Source organism: Ascidiella aspersa, chromosome 1 (assembly GCF_963924565.1).
Source record: "Ascidiella aspersa chromosome 1, kaAscAspe10.2, whole genome shotgun sequence".
Classification (NCBI taxonomy): Eukaryota; Metazoa; Chordata; class Ascidiacea; order Phlebobranchia; family Ascidiidae; genus Ascidiella; species Ascidiella aspersa.
In genome coordinates, this window is record NC_139447.1 from 15,209,497 (window position 1) to 15,226,663 (window position 17,167).

General features: G+C 38.3%; 1 protein-coding gene across 1 annotated transcript in view; it reads right to left on the minus strand.

Moving 5' to 3' along the window:
• Nucleotides 1-17,167, minus strand: part of LOC146167995 (uncharacterized) — a 57,269-nt gene that overhangs the window by 15,814 nt on the left and 24,288 nt on the right. Inside the window, exons 37-62 of the mRNA XM_083394833.1 lie at nt 16,922-17,059; nt 14,357-14,548; nt 13,873-14,007; nt 13,142-13,296; nt 12,585-12,769; nt 11,983-12,197; nt 10,617-10,710; nt 10,073-10,264; nt 9,497-9,681; nt 8,998-9,165; nt 7,637-7,780; nt 7,259-7,504; nt 6,947-7,075; nt 6,497-6,691; nt 5,768-6,353; nt 5,434-5,600; nt 4,880-4,978; nt 3,974-4,122; nt 3,796-3,873; nt 3,587-3,722; nt 3,026-3,205; nt 2,741-2,851; nt 1,671-1,820; nt 1,151-1,281; nt 1,015-1,024; nt 747-884 (exon numbers count right to left, since the gene is read on the minus strand). Coding sequence (XP_083250959.1) covers nt 747-884; nt 1,015-1,024; nt 1,151-1,281; nt 1,671-1,820; nt 2,741-2,851; nt 3,026-3,205; nt 3,587-3,722; nt 3,796-3,873; nt 3,974-4,122; nt 4,880-4,978; nt 5,434-5,600; nt 5,768-6,353; nt 6,497-6,691; nt 6,947-7,075; nt 7,259-7,504; nt 7,637-7,780; nt 8,998-9,165; nt 9,497-9,681; nt 10,073-10,264; nt 10,617-10,710; nt 11,983-12,197; nt 12,585-12,769; nt 13,142-13,296; nt 13,873-14,007; nt 14,357-14,548; nt 16,922-17,059 — 4,308 coding nt within the window. The remainder of the gene's footprint in view (nt 1-746; nt 885-1,014; nt 1,025-1,150; nt 1,282-1,670; nt 1,821-2,740; nt 2,852-3,025; nt 3,206-3,586; nt 3,723-3,795; nt 3,874-3,973; nt 4,123-4,879; nt 4,979-5,433; nt 5,601-5,767; nt 6,354-6,496; nt 6,692-6,946; nt 7,076-7,258; nt 7,505-7,636; nt 7,781-8,997; nt 9,166-9,496; nt 9,682-10,072; nt 10,265-10,616; nt 10,711-11,982; nt 12,198-12,584; nt 12,770-13,141; nt 13,297-13,872; nt 14,008-14,356; nt 14,549-16,921; nt 17,060-17,167) is intronic.

Genomic DNA, 17,167 nt, shown 5'->3' on the forward strand with positions numbered 1-17,167 from the left:
GCAGGAATTATGGTGTAAAATCACTATATTAACGTGGTACTAATCAAAATGCACAGCAGCCTTGTAAAATGTATACGTCACCTGTATTGTGTCTCACATTACATATATGTTTTGATTGCTATCCTGAAAATATTACTAAAATCGTTATGTTATTTTGTGGGGAGGGGATATAACACTTGTAAGGGTGTATCTTTATAAAATCCGAAACCATAACAGCAGATTTGTACTTGTATATAGAAAAATAAAGTTTACAAAACTGAGTAAAATACAGGTTTATAACTTTGTTGAGAGGAATATATATTTTGGATAAAACGGCATCTTCAGTCCCTCTAACTACAGTAAATATATATGCATAGCAAAGGTATTGACAACACATAAATCATCAAAATTAAAAAAATAACTAAAAGCAGTAATAATAAAGTAAAAGGTTTAGAACTAAACAGCTTTCAATTTTTTTTTGCTCAGATCGTTCAACCTAATACAAAGTAGCACTATATACTGGAAAAGCGAACATTGAGCCTCCGATTTGTATTTTGTTGTACAAATAATGTCTTGTAATCCAACGTGTGCAATAAAAATGCACTCAATTTTATTTAAATCGATATTTTTTTGACTTGGCCTTTCTGAAGCTACTAAGATAAGTATTAAACAAGTAACGTAACTCGGTTGTACAATGTAGACACGACTGTTTTGGACATTTTGCTATTTACTGTACGTATGGCAAGATCCCGTTATTCAGCACCTACCAGCATGGAAGGCGGCGACTTTTGAAGCTCTTCTTCCATGATTTGTGTTTCGATTGGTTGCGGCGATGAAAGTTGGACGATCTGCGTCTGCAGAAGCAAAACCTCCGATTTGTGGTTCGTGTGTTCTTCAGCTTGATCCTGAGCGTAAAGTAAGCACTGTAAGCGACCTTTCTATAATTTAGAATCCAGTTGGACCCCACACATCAATGTAGTTTTATTTAACGGGTATAATAAAAACTAACTACACATTGGCACATTTATATTCAACATCTACATGACTGAAATAAGCTTATTATCTTATTTATCAGCTCTCCCAGTTTAGTACACTGCTTAAAACGTGTCTGTCAAAACCTACTTGTAAATTATTAATGCTACCTTTTGACGTCCACCTAATATCGGCACACACCTGTTTCACTGCTCCAAGTTCCACCATCAATTCCTCGGTTTTAATTGTTAGGGTTTGAATCTCCGACCGCAAGGTCTCGTTCTCAGTAGTCAGCCTCTCAACTTCGTCGTTGATCTCGAATTTGTTAATCTCGTCCTCGCCCTAAACACGTATGGCTCATAGTGTTAATCGAGGCGAAACGCTGGAACAGTTTTAGCGACATTCAAAGTGAGACGTCGATTGAAATTGGGATTACAAGACAAGTCTTGCATGACGAAAAGCAACGGAACACAAAGCAAATTAGTGTAGTTTATATGTAACTTATCGAAGGACTTTATAGTGATTAAAATAACCCTACCAGATAAATTTTGTTAAAACTTGCTAAATTATGGATGATGATGGCATGTGCAAAACATTTTTTTGTAACTTCTCTGGTTCAGACGCGTTTTTTTTGTTGCAACAAGCCTTAAAATAACACTTTACTCGATTATTACTTTGTTTCATGCTAAATTCATTGCAAAATGTCAATAACAGTTTACCTGTTGGTTTTTGGATTCATTAAATAGCATCTGCGCGTCACCTCTTCCGTCCTCAACGTGACGTACTTGCTCCAAGGATAGTCTTTCGATCTCTTGCTTGAGTTTGTCCACAGCAAGTTTGTGATCAAACGAGATACTTCGTACTTCCTCCTGTTCATTGAATGCTGTAAATTAACTTGAGGCGTTTCAAGGTAAAATACCTTTACATTTGAGCTGCCCATCTACTGAATCTCGCATTAAACACGTTGAATAAACATTATAATTTTTTAGCTAGTTATATGTAAAGATTTTGCCCTCACAACTTTAAACCAGGAAGTCGAACCGTTTGACTTTTCCGGTTCAGGTTCGGTTCGGGTTCGAGGATTTTTTCGGAATCCGGTTCAGTTCCGGTTTAGGTTCGGAGGAATTTAAAAGTTCCGGTTCAGCTCCGGTTCGACCATCGTTATTTCAAAACCGGTTCATAAAGTTCCGGTTCAGATAGAATATAATTTGCGTTAAATCTCAAAATGTGGGTCGATAAATGTAAAGAATAATGTTTGAATTGTAAGTCATTTAATCTAAGTAACGTGACTTATTGAAAAAACAGCAACTCATTATTGAAATATCTAAAAAATAAAAAATAAATGATTTTTTCATTCAATATTCTTATTTTTTCATTCAATTTCGAACATGGCATAACTTGGCTTTGTAAAATAGAAGTTGTGACGTCATGCAGGAGCGAACCGCTTTTGTTTACAGGTTCGGGTTCGGTTAAGGTTCAGGTACTTTCGAAATATTCGTTTCAGTTCCGGTTCGGCTCCTTAAAATCTTATAAAAACCGGTTCAGGTTCGGTTACGGTTCGGAAAAAATTGACCCAAAACCGGTTCATAAAGTTCCGGTTCGGTTCCGGTTCGACTCCCTGCTTTAAACACCACAGTGATTGAACTTAGTGACGCATTTATTTTATTTTTGCACCCAGGGAGCTATGTGATAATACTAAAAACGTCAACACATTTCATTTTTGGAACGGAATACTGTCAATCGTTTTTATAGTCAACTATTAACTATAGCAGAAGCAAAAGTAAACAACCTGTAGCGCATTCTTGCTCTCCGCGGCTGAATCCATGGCAACCTGCATAGACTGTAGTTGCTCGGCGAGGTCGTTGACTTTGCCCTGTAATTCGCCTGCTTCGATTTGAGCCTGTGTATTGTGCATAGTACATATTAAAGACATGGTTTGCAAAAAATGATTCTTACAGACGTGATTTGCATAAAATATATGTACCAATAAAACAAAATGGGCTATTTTATTTTTCTCGTTTCTTAAATTGTTATCAGGCGTTATAATGTCTACACATGCTAATACTCTATTTACCTGTTGAAGTTCCTCTTCTCTCTCGGCAATCAAGTCCTCCATCTCCTGGATGCGAGTAGCATGATCCTCGCTCCGATCCTCCAGGATGGTCTTCTCCTCCTCGAGTCGGATGTTGTCCTCCAGGAGTGAGGAGCACTCCCGCTGAACGTCGTTAAGCTGCTGAGCGATCTGGTCGCGTTCCTAATCACAACATACATGTTGAACAACCAAGAGTTTTTCAACCAAGACCGTGAGCTTTAAACAAGTGCCTGTGAGGTCAATAATTTCATTTGTTAAATAATCTTAAATCGAATTAACTGCTAAAAGTTATTAAACGCTATATTTAGGGGCGGATATACAATACATATATTAGAGATGTTTTAGTAATAAAAATACCGGACTTGTTTAATAGTCAGAAAGATAGAAGACATTTTTGCCTATACTTTATTGCCAAAACAGGTTTAAAGAATGAAGATAAGGAGAAAGTAACACAAAAAGGTTTAAACCGAGATTAACTCTACTAACGCCCACGAAACTTTTCGATTTTTACGAATTATAAGTTTTTATATATCTTAAGCTAACCTGTTTAGTGGCGGCGATCGTAATCTTCAAAGATTCAATGTTTTCATTTAGGTCATCAGCTTCAGCGCGCAACTCCGGAACGTCATCAGACAAAAGTTGCTCGAATTTATTTTGCAATTCCCGCAATTCATCCCATCTGAAAGTTGGAAAGTCAACAAATTACCCACTGACGCTATAAAACTAGAAATGAGAATAAAAATCGCTCTTACTTGCTTTCCAGACTAGCTTCAGTTTCCTTCCATTGCTTTTCAGTGTCTGCAAGTTGTTCTTTTGTTTCCTTGAGCTCACTAAAGCCGACAACTACGTTACCAAGGTATCATTGGGCGTATTAATAATAAATAAAATATGAAAAAAACGTTAGATAATAAAAAATTATACACGACTTACGCCTCCTTCGCTTGTAGTGCGTTCTGCGCTTCGTTTATTTCCACTTGATTACAGCGAATCTCTTCGTCTTTAGCAAGTAACAAACGTTCAAAGTCAGCTCTGTCTTCAACGCAAGTGGATGATGAAGAAGATGGTCGATCTTCAGTTTTCTCCTGAAGTTCTTCAGTTTCTCTCTCCTCATCTGGTGAATGATGAACTTCAGAATCTTCTTCAGCGACTTCAGAATCACTTTCTGACGATGAGGAACTTGACGACTGGTCAAGGTTTTCATGAAGTAAATTAGTCTCTTCATCCTAGAAATATAGTTAAATTTAATATTCTAATAAAAACTTGTATTCGCCAATAATTATTTACAAAGCGGGTAAATATTGTTTTGCAAACAGGACAATAAACGTGGCCGCAAGATGGCAACTCAGAGCTAATAAAACAGCGTGTTTACATCAAAATAGCCGCGGGGCATTTTGAAATAGTAATAGCGTGGTGCACTCTACGTAGAATTTTGGCACGTTTTAATGCATTATGTGCGTCTAACATTAGTTTTGTTAAACATCCGCTTTAAATGAAAATAAGTAGTGGTTTTATTTTCGACGAATATCACAGTCACGCTAATGAACACGAATTTCAATAACTTAAATATAGGCACTCCATGCGCAGAGTAATACGACACCGGGCTTTGGAATACCTTAAAGAAAGTGTTTTTTCTTCATTCAGGATATTTTTTTCGGGAAAAAGAAAAAAGTAGAGTGGAAAACGGAAGACACAAACATGTTGACAGAAGGATCAAAAGTGAATGGCCACTTTGTGGCACTTAATGCGGCAGATTGTCTTGGTGGCCACCGGCTTGCCGCCAACGATTCGCACTCGCGTAACCTCGGTCTTTAGTTCCTTCACTCGGTGCGGCCTCACCTGGTCCACTTGGATATCTTTGTTCGGGTCCCTGGTCTCATCCGCTGACATCGTGATGCGGACGTCCGGCTCCTCCAACGCTCTCTGTAGGTCAGCAACCTTAAATCAAATAAAAAATTTAAACTATTTAATCAAAGGATGCTTCACTTCAGGGGTAGTTAAACTGAGGTCCATGAACTAGTTTTAGGGGGTCCATGAAGGCCTAATTGAAATGTTAGTGTATGTTTAAGAAGTAATCAATTTTTGAAAGAGAAGAGTTTATTAAAAAATAAAACGGTTTTGCACTGAATGTATTTAGACTCCATTTCACTTTCATTTTTCGGACCGAAAATAGCAGATTTGTGAAGTCTATTCAAATTGTGACGTCATCTCTGAAATTGCTTGCCTACGTGGTCCACGCGAAACAACAAAAAACATTTGTGGGGTCCACGGTAAAAAAACGTTCAAAAACCCCTGCTTTACTTTAAGCGAAAAGTCGATTGATAGAATAGCTCGCCGTATTCCATTATAAAATAAAATGCCTCCAAACTAACAATTAAAACACTTTAAATAACCTGCTTATTGAGAGAGTTTATTGTTTGGTTAGTTGCAGCGAGTTGGCCTTCTAGCCTCTGCACAACTTGCATCCGCTCCTGGGCCTCTTCTTCCCTGCGTCCCAAGATCCTGGTGAGCACACTCGGGTGTTGACAGCGAAGATCGTGTTCGATCTCCTGAAGTTTTTCTGTCAAGGCATAACAACGTTTCAGCATTTTTTTTAATTTTGTTTAAAAAGAAGTTGTACATGTTTTGGAGCTCAATGATTGCAGGTGGAATATATGGTTATAGACGTTGAAAAATCATCACAGATAGAAAAAGGTATGCCTATATTTTAAAACGAAAAGCACAAACCTCTGATTATATTCGTATCTTTCTTAATTGGTTCCTTATCATCTTCCCTCGACACATCGTTGACGTGAGTGAAAACTAGTTTAGGATGGACCCTGCTTTCCTTACTGTCTTCATCATCACTTGAAGGGGACTCAGAGCTAGAGGATGTATCCTGGCTCTCAGTGGAATCCCTTTCCTTTTCTAGTCTTTCCTCAAGATCCCGGATTTTTTCTTTAACGTCCGACGAGAGGTTGAAAATGTCCCTTTCGAACAAATCCTGAATTAAGTTGGTTGCGTTGCTTTTTAGTTTATCTATTTCTTCTCTTAGATGTGCATTCTCTTCTTCCAAGACTCGGAGCCGGTTGATTTCCTCTTGTCTTGTAAGATCGCCGACGGTCAAGTCTACTTCATGGATACCAGTGTCTGCATCCTCTGCCTCAGGATCATCTTTCTCCGGATAATTCTGACTCCCATCTTCACAAACCTCTACAAGCTGTTCTTCCTGAGACCGGGATGCTAACAGTTGTTCTGTTTCGCGCAGTTGCTCCTTTAAAGCTTCATTTTCTGCTGCGGCTTGATCAAGCTGACTTTTAAGCGAGCCGATTATCTGAAAAAAAGTGGTAACAGATTTCTATAGGTCAAGCCAAATATAACATCGTAATAGCTGATTAACATTGCTTTTTTAAGTTTTAAACATATGTTACAGGTTAACAGAATACCACAATAGAAAACACTATCATGATATCACACCTGTTCTGACACAGTCAAATCGCCATCCACAGTTTCACTTCGCAAGAGCGACATCTGCTGGCGCAGCTCGTCAATTTCGGCGTTCTTTTCTTCCAGCAGATGTCGGGAGAGGGCTTCTAGTTGTTCGGAATTTGACGTTTGAGGATCTTGAGCGTAGGCCTCGGAACGCTGGTTTTGTAAATTGTCTATATCCTCCTGTGAGCCAATAGTTATTCATTATTGAACAAAATGTGTTACTTGTTAAAAAAGCGTGCAAAGCACACAAGCTCAAAATTCAAATGTGCTAAGAACTACTATTGATGCGGGTAAGCGAGCTGAGTATGTTGAATATTAAATCCTGCATAGACAGCAGTTTTTCAACTCTAAAGTTGAACAAATTCAAAAGCAGAAAGATCGTATTACAAACTGAACAGCGTTATTTCTTTCAAAAACTATCTTCTTTTCACAAACTTTTAGTTTGGCGTTTTCAGCCTCGGTGTCTTTGGCGTGATCCAACTCTTGAAGGAGTTGAGCGACTTGCTCTTCCTTCTCGATGATTTGAGTGCGGAGGTTGTTCTGTTGTTCGAGTAGAACCTCGATCTTAATATATGTAGAAATGCATACCGTTTAATATAAAGTTTATCAGGATTAGATAAAAAGCGTAAAGTTAAGACAAATCACTTGAAAGTACAGAAACACCTATTCGGTTTCCTACATTGGCATCCTCAAGGTTTTGGTTGTACATTTGTATGTATTAAAAAAAATTCAAAAAGTTCATAACACCTGACTGTCCTTGTGTTCCATCTCTTCTTTCTTCTGTTCCTCTTTGATCCGCTCTTCCACTTCGCTTCTCTCTGCGGAGGCCAGAAGGTTCTCGTCGACTCCGTGTCTGTAGCGATCCAGCTGAGCCTCGAGCGCCGAGATGCGGAGCATGTTGTCATAGAGTTCTTGCTGCAGGACGCCGTGCTGCTGTTTCGACTCTTCCAGCTCGGATAGAGCGTTTGATGCCTCACTTCGGAGGTTATCGACCTGACGCAGGGAAAATTAATAAGAGAAAACATATGATAATGTTATAACATATGCTCTCTCAACTAGGGTAAAACAAGTTTGTTAAGAGTCGATTTTTTTACCGCAGGTGGTACTAACGTATTAATCAGTTACCTCGCCATCGTCCTGAACTTGCTCCTTAAGTTCGTCGATAATGTTTTCGAGCTGTGAAATTTTCTCCTGCAGCTTGTCGACTTGATCTTGTGCCTCCTGGTTCTGCTGATGCTTTGCTTCAAGGTCACTCTCCAAGTGTGCAACCTATCGCAACAAATTTATGTTTCAGATAAGAATATTCAAATAAAATCGTTTTGGTTGTACATTTGTGGCACTATTGAAAGACAAAATAAAAAAAAATCAAGCTTGCGAAAGTTTCTAATAAGTCTTAATTCGGCTACCACGCATAATCATTTTTTGATACTTAATCAAAACAACGATATATTCGATTGACAACACACTGCTACATTTTTTACTCATACATAGTTTTTTAGCCTTTTACGTTATGCCAAAATCACTCTAATTGTAATCTGTTGCCAAATCAGTTGTCGTAAAAAAATATAAAAAAAACGTCCATTAGCAGAAAAAGCTATCGTAATAACAGCGCCTAAATCCAAAAAAGGATATGCTAACTGAGAAAGACATCCAGATTCTACATCGCATTACGTTAATCAAACTAAACATGCAAACTTTAACCTCCAACTTCGATTTAGATTTAGATTTAGATTTGATTCTTCTAACATAGTGAGTTCTGCCAGCAGCGTGGGCTGCTACGATTGCTGACAACATTCCAAGCATGTAACTATTGACGCATAACTGTCAACTGCGAAGGGCAGACCGAGTTAAACTAACTATGTCAGGAACGGCAAATCGACAGCTGGCTACAAACCTCAGGGTGTCGTCTCGTTGTAACGACACAGGGGATTTCCCCATCAGATTAAACCGCATGACCATCCTATACGGCTGACTGCCATAATTGTTATTCCCTACGGGTATTTTAGGCATAGCATTTTAAGCGAGTTTTTTAAAATTGGATAAAACTCATTTCGCTATATATATATATTCATTAGTCAGTTCGTTTTATTAAAATGAGTTTTTCATGCAAACTGACATTCCATTATCTACCAACATTTACCACCTTTGCTGGTTCGGAAGATTGAATCTCTTCGTTTCGACGCTGGGAAGCAATTACAAAGCGGAAAGTGTAAACGAAGTAAAAAACAATTACAGGTCAGCCAAAACATTTAATTAAAATTAATTATTGCTGTCATTTGTGAGTCTGTTGGGCTATGCACAGCTGTGAGACAATTAAAAATACATGACAGCGAGCAGGAAATTAAGGGTGTTGGTTGGTCCTGTATCACAACAGAAAATAAAACCCCTTTTGCACATTTGTAAGCAACCATGCACTCGTGGAACACACAAAGGCCATCCCAATGTTACAGCCGCCCGTACGTGGCCGCACTGCAGGCATTTCGTACCTTTTCAGCGAGAAGCGACTCAGCTTTAGCGGTGTCCCTCGCCTGATCGATCTCTCCCCTCATTCTTTCCATCATATCTTCAAACTGCTCACGTTCTGCTTCTCGATCCGTTACCAGCTCCTCGTTGAGGCGAGTGTCCGAATCGGACTGTTTGTTTAAAGCGTTGATCTGTTCCACAAGAGCAAAGCTTTAAGTTAAAAAAATGCCTGATGAGAATAGCAGTATATACCTAACCCTCACAGAGGCAATGCGTCTTACTTTTATCACTTTTTGTTGTCAAACAATACAACGAGTAACAAACATGAAAAAAATTATGAAAGAGGTAATAGTAGCAAGTTTCAAGAAAAACTACAATTAATGTGAATATTGGTGGATTTGGGAATTGTTCACAAAATTGTATTGCTATTAACTAATAACTAACAACCAAAACAATTTTGTCGACAGTATTAGAATTAGAAACACTAGTATTCCGACAGGATACACAAATGACGTGATCAACCTGTGATTTAAGATCTTCAATTTGTGCGTTAAGATCCTGTTCCTTGACATGAGCCCGACTGGTCTCTTCTTCCATGGCAACCTCCAGCTGACGAGCCGACTCCTCCAATCGACCCTGCTCCTTCTGGTGCATCTCAACAAGGATCTGCTTCTCTCTTCCCAACTCCTCTGTTGCACGCAGGAGGTCTGGAAAAGTAGGGGTTGCTTGGTTTGGAAAATTAGCGAAACACAAAGGTTAGAAACGATCGGAAAATAACCTAATAGATTTATAAGATACGCACTTCCGATACAAGAAGTTAACATTATAAACAATTAATTATTGGTTTCTTATGTAAGGTTGTTAGTTGTTGTTGCATTTTACCGTTTTATACGCGACAATGTGTTTGTTCATTTAAAGTCTTGGACTGGTGCAGAAAGTTGAATTTTTTTTCTGGTGATAACATAACTTTGGCAAATAATGCATGTATTTTAGGAAGTAATCTTTTATGTTGAGACAAAACAGGTTACATTTATTTTCAAAACATGGTTTTTAGCTAGTGATAATATAAAAGAAAAAGAAAACCAACTATGAATTTACTTATTTCGGTTTGATCTCTTCCTTCGACCAACGCTTCACGTTGCTTTTGCAGAAGAGATTTTTCTTCATTCAGCCAGACTTCGCGCTGCTCCACGTTTTGCCTCTCCTCCATTAAGGAAGCAAGGACTTCATCTTTATCCCTAATGGCCTGCTCCAACTCCGTGACGCGATTTGTTTGTTCCCTTGCTAAATCTGCAGGATTAAAATAATATGTTTTGAACCACTTCAGATCATTCACGAAAACGTTTTGCTTCGTCCAATAACAACTTTAACGACCATAGGGATAGTCAAGCGGGAAATAGAGACTAAATGTTTGAAATGGAGTTTAAATATATGTTGTTTGTTGTGGCAGTGCGAGTTCGCGCTTATAAAAACTGAATCGGTTAAACCTCATCAGTCACTTTGCCTGGTTCGCCTAACTGTTATAACATACCACGTCTCGATGGTATACAAATGCAGTAAAAGGAAAAACAGAGAAATTTGCTAGAACAGTAAAAAAAGATTTTTTTCGTATTAATAATTGCATAAAAACTGTGTAACAAACCAGATTGGTCCAGGTTCGGTGAAGAACTTCTTCCTTCTACAACTCGCTGCAATTCGTCGCCCAATATGGTTTGTGCTTGTTGTGCTGCATTCAGCTGTAAGGTAAAAACGCCGTTGGATAGGTTACTACACAAGTGTGTACAATAAGTTTACAGCGTGTATAATAAGTTTACAGCAACATGAATAGCATTTGAATTGTATCAGTATTATTACTCAACCTGGCTGATAAATTCTAACAAATATTTTCCGTTGACGTGCCAAACGAGACAGGTCTTGGTTGACTGCGGAGTTATCTTGATTTCGTAATTCTTGCTCTCGCTTGAAAAAAACTCCATACCTAACGAATTACTAACCAAACTTCTCGCGCCACAGCTTTTAACGCTGTCTTTTTGCGTTAGCTACATTTTATACGAAAACGTCTAAGAAGACAGCTCAAGAATGCGAAACGTCAAAACAGTGGCTCAATTTAAAATGATAGGACGAAGTCGAGTTTTATGCGAGCCTGCGGGTATGCCAGCATGCGAATAGTGCGGACATGGCGGCTGCAACGAACCGAGCTTTAAACTCAGTAAAACAGTCTCTGCTGTTCGCGCCTGCGGGCTTTAACAGAATTGCGGAATATGGATTCGCCGGGATAACGACGGATTACTGGCATGTTTTTGGTTTTCTTTGGAAGTGGCTGCAAAAAGAGAAAGAATTTAGCTATGTTTTAACAACTACAAATATTTTAGGATTTTCTTTAAAAAAAAAGTTAAAAAAATCTTTGTTGCACAGTTACCTCGTTATATGCTTTACATAACAAGTGGTATTAGACACAATCACAGAACTAAAGACGTAGACCAGGGGTCGGGAACCTTTTTAGCTAAGGGAGCCATAAAAGCTAAATATTATTGAGCAATATAACACTTTTTACATCAAGTTATAGGTTGGAAAAATAGCAATTTGAACAGGGCCCTTTATTTTGTTCTCATTTAAAAGACCGCACAATCGCTCATACGGAGCACGAAAAAATCATTTAGCTAAGTTTGCACAACTTTCATTACGGAGCCTCGTCGGAAGAGCAAGGCCTTTAGGATATAAAATGATTCAATCAAACGGGACAACAGTCCCGAAAATTCAAACAGGGTTCGCGCAAATCGCCGAAAAATGTACTAATATATGTGTTAAAAAAAAGCAAAATAAAGTTAGAAAAGGGGCGATGGCGGCGTGGGGTTTATTTAAATCATGCTAAGAAATGACAGCTTAGATTTATTTGCAAGCAAGATTCTTCCATCAAAAGAGCCATAGGTTCCCGACCCCTGACGTAGCCGATGGCTACAATTCTGCAATTCACACGAGATGCCACTTAGTAAAATTAGGAAACGCACCTGCTCCACTGTGCTGTTAAGCATGGTGAGAAGTCGTTGGACGGCCTGTCCGACGCGTTGTCCCGACATGGTCACCACCTCCCGGGCCGAAGCGTCCAACTCTGGTCCCACGAACATGGACTCGACAAGTCGCTGAGAGAGATCCAGTCCCTCGTCCACAAAGCTGCCGCTCAGACTCGTGTTCAGTGGCGTGTTGGTCGCGCTCGTGTCTCCATCTGCGAAGCGAGTATAGGAACGCTACTTGTGAGCAGATTACGAAACGCGTATCTGTCGCAGTTTGGCAAGGCGACGTAATATATCGGGTCGAAGTACGAACATTTCGAGCACAGCAAACGGGCAATGGGCTAATGTGACTTTTAAGGGTTTATTTTAGACGGTTCGCGCCATGACGAAACTGTAGTTCGGAGTTTTGGATTAGGCTTTTCATTTACAGTTAGTTACGATAACCAATTCTTTTTTTGAGCTGCGTACTTGATAATTTTCTAAATTTAAAAAATGTTGTTTATTTTTTCACATTTCCATGAAAAAAGGGGACACGATTTGATCCATGGCCTAATACTACATTATTATCCCGAGTTAATATATTTGTTCGACAGACTTACCCGTATTGGAGGTAGCCGATTGTGATATAGCAGCATCAACGCCATCCTGCGGATTACCTTGGTATGTTCCCATGAGCGGAAGAGCTTCCAGTTTGCGAGTTATGGCCTCCTCGCAATCGCGGTTTGCTCTTACCAGTTCAGTCAGGCTCGCCAGGAGTTGCTCATTAGATGAGCTCATGGCGTCCCTGTGGTAAAATACTTACGTCATGCATAATGATAAGTTGCGCACCGCAGAAATACTTTCGTACGTTAAAATCAGAAGTTGAAATATATGTTTTGTCGAGAAAACTGGTTAAGCGTAATAATTTTAGTATATCTGGCAATACATGGGAAATTAGGGAATGAGAAATACGCTGACGATGAATGCATATTTGCGAAGGGTTAGGTGATGTTTATTCACGAATCATTCATTTCTATTTAAACACTGTGATTGTGCAAGAAATATTGTATTACAAACGAGATGTGATCGGGTTAGGTTTTAATTCAAGTAAACAAAAACACAACCAAGGCCTACGTTTTGCCTATAGAACAAGTGCCTTCATTTAGGCATAACATACCTTTCCCTGCTAAGCTGGTCGAGGTCGTCCCTTAGCATCTTCAGAAGGTTGTCACCCTCTTGTGTTTCCCGTTCGCGGCGTGACGTCAGTTGTTCGTGTTGCTTCTGAAGACTGTCGAGGGCGGCCGACTTGTGCTCCACCTCAGCCTCAAGCTCCTAGCGATTAGTTAATCAAAACAGCTTAGTAGTTGTTTTGACTGAAAAGCATTGAACTTTTAATACAAACATCACGTGCTGATCTTGTGTTCAAACAATGTTTAAAGCATGCTAGAAGAATAATGCAGGAAAAAATAACAATGACCGTAATTTTTAATTGACCACATAGAGCTTGTCGAAGAATATTTGTAAAAAGTGATCACAAGTCAGGCAATCTTAACTGGTATTATTTAACAAGCAGTTGCAAATACACCACTGAAATATATTGATGACACACATTGATTTATGATTGTTTTCAAAAAACTACATTCCATGAAACACTCATTCATGCGCCAAAACTTACCACTTCCTGTCAGATAACATGTAAAACACACAAATCATTTAACACTTAACAGTCTCCCATATATTATTAAATGAAAGTTGCGCATATTACACAAACGCATTACGAGAAGGTCTTAAATTTTACGAGAAAACTTAAAAAAACATAAGTAATTTTTACCTGATCTGCAATTAACATTAACTTAATAACATTAGGTGTAGTTTAAAATATAGTTGGCTAACACCTCACATTCGTACCTTAGCTGACTCTTCCTTAACGCGGAGATCTTCCTGTGCGCTCTCAATTTCAGTCTCATATTCGGCTCGTTCAAACTCGATCCTCGAGTTCAAGTCCTGGTAGTCTTCTTTGGAAGCGTTTAGAGCCTCTGAGATCTATACCCACAAAATCAAATGCGCAAAGCAAAATAAATCGGGCGAAGGCAGTTTTTTTAACTATTGTGGTGTGGAAATAGAGGCCCTTATTGACAACAATAATACAAATGCCTTGGTACTTATAGAGCTGGAGGTTAGTTCGCCACTAGAATGGCTTTATAAAATCTTTAAAAGGAAGTTTAAAAACGCGTGACCTAAGGCCGATAAAAGCAAGTCACACGTTAGAACTTTAAACATAATGAGTAAATAATTGGGCTACCAGTCAAAATAGTTACTGTTAAATTTTCATTTAACTATTTTTCAGTTGACCTTTTAAAGCTATTACGACCAGCATCTAAAACGTATTTACCTCTACGAGTTTTGCTTCATACGCTTTTCTTTCCTCTTCTCGCTCCTCTTCGAAGTTGCGCATCCGGGCTTCCTCTTCCGCGATCCGTGTCTCCAGTTGAGAGCGCTGACGCTGAAGCTCACTCATCTCGTTCTGTAGGGTGTCTGCTTCCTGAAGCTCGGTCTCCAGCTCTTCTACTCGAAGGACAAGTTTCTGGAAAAGTAAGCGGCACTTGAAACTAAGAAACGAGGTCGGTCACAAATAGATTCATGTATAGTAAAAGCTGATTTAGCTGTGGAACGCAATGCACGGGTTTCTTTAGTAATTTCAATAAAAGATCAATTGACTTGTATTTTTACACTGATGATGGCATAAAGTATTGCCGAAACGTTTGTAACAGCAAAATGTCGATTTTATCGAAAATAATGGCTTTAATATTTTTATTGATTTAGTTGCTTTTCACATAAATTATTACTTTGCAACTTCACAGTATTGGTGTTAAACAAGCGCTTTCGACAAAAACACGAATGTCAAAAATCAAACCGCTAATAAGCTATGATATGTTTAACGATTACTATGTCAATGATATATCCTTAATTTTTATAAATATCATTAATAATTTTTTTTATTAAAAACATGTAATTTATTAAAAAAACTCTGAAGACACTATCCAGCGCTGCAACATAATTAGTAATCAACGTTTTGAAAAGTTACCCAAAAGCCTTCGTGAGTGGGACCACTACCCATCATACTCAGTTTTCAAATATTTTTGAACTGCTTGAATACGGCAGTTTAAATAATAGTTGTTCGAGCCACCCTGTGTTAAACATGGGTCAATTTATATCTAAATGGAATAAGAAAATCTAACTTTCTAACGAAGAACATAGCAAATGGTGAAAACAAAGTTTCTAGAAACACAAGAAATATATTTTTGTTAAGCAAAAAAATCGACAGGCGTTTCCTTAGCCGTCGTTAGTCACTCAATAAACAAATTGAATATCCTGTTGCAACAAGATTTTACAATTGTAAATATATTTATACGATTTTGACTGAAAATTGGTGGCATATCGGTCACTTGAAACAAATATATATATTATACCACTAACAGCATTAAAAACAAAACGCCTACAAGTTTTGACGTTTTCGACATTATTCGTCTATTGTAAGTAACCGAACATATGTTACCTACATTCGGTTCTACAACTTGCTATAACCTTAAAACAGTGAGTTCGTTTTAGTTCAAAGACAACATAGCGCATACAGAAAGCTTTCCTGAGAATTTTATCTGGAAAAAAAAAAATAGTCCTGTACTGTCATATTTTAACTTAATATCTACTTCTCAGACCAAGTGACATTGCGCGCATTACTAGATACAACGACTTACCTGGCCAACGTTTGAATTTGTTTTACAGCCAAACCGTTACAAAGGTTATTGAGTAACTCCAACCTTCACCAGTTTGTTTACCAAACCGAGTTTTAACTAAATAAACAGAAGGAGAGGAGCGCTGTCTTACGACACAGCGTCCAACCTTTAACAATGTCCAATTAAACTCTAGAGAAGTATACACTACATTGTCGATAAATTCTAACAATTTGAAAATCGCTTGACCAGCGAACAAACGCGCGGATAAAACACAATGCGTTGGTCGTTAGCGGTATGAGTCGGGCAAATACAGGTTGAAAGCACCAAACCATTGGTTTAACTAAGCTTCTTAACAATGTACTGGTATACTGTGTATGGGTTTATAGGTTTGTAGGCAACGCCATCACTTGAGTGAAAAACACAAGTTCGTTTAGATTAGATCATAAAGTTAACTGTTTGGCTACTTAAACAAACAAGGCGTTGTACTTAAACCTCTTAATTTTAATAAACAGAATCGCGAAATTAATTTCAACCACCTGCATTTAAGGTGTGAGAGTGGAAAATAGTTAATATCAATCGAATATGAGGGCACAATTTACATCCAATAGTAAACTAATGTTACTAAATTTACAATTAAAATTGTTTAATAAAATCGAAACGAAAAACGCGTTTCGGGCGTCGGGCTTAACAACAAGAGATATAAACAGAAAAAATTCTGCCATGCGTATAGCAAAACAAATTCGTGTCTGACGCGAAAGGAAAAAGGCTATATATACCTAGTTTAACAGCACAACGAGAAAATAAAAAATGCACTATACATGACATTTTACACGACATTACACCAATAAAAAGAGATAGGGTCACTAAAACCTTAATTTTCATTAGGTGGTTTACTGTAATGTCACAATAAACGTAACTGGAACAATACGAGCCAACGCTAAACAATGTAGGAAAACATATTTCCATATTTTCGTCTCTAATCGCACACCACGAGTTATACCAAAAAACAAATTCCTAAAGATTCCCAAAGATCTCGTGGCACCCTTGAGCATTAGAAATGTCACATCCCAGGGTGACGCGGCACCCCGGTTGGGAACCAATGGCTTTAAATCAAACTAAATTTTTAAAACTATAGTAAAAACCTTTTAACCTGTGTAACCCTAGTACTCTGCCTGGTATAGCCTTTTCTAAAGATCCTACAAGTAAATTGACACTTGACCTACCTTAGCTTCCTGTTCGCTTAATTCCTTTGCGAGTTTCAGCGACTCCTCACACTTCTTTGCCACTTCCATTTGTTCAGTGTGAGCCTGACGGATCTCGTCCAAACCGCACTTGTGGGTCTCTTCTTGAGATTGAATTTCCTTTTAAAACACTTTTTTTTTAAAGTTTATTTTTGTAGTAGTACTGAACTTTTAATGACATTTAGAAAAAAGGTGTTGTTTAATTACAAGTTACATGTATAATGTTTT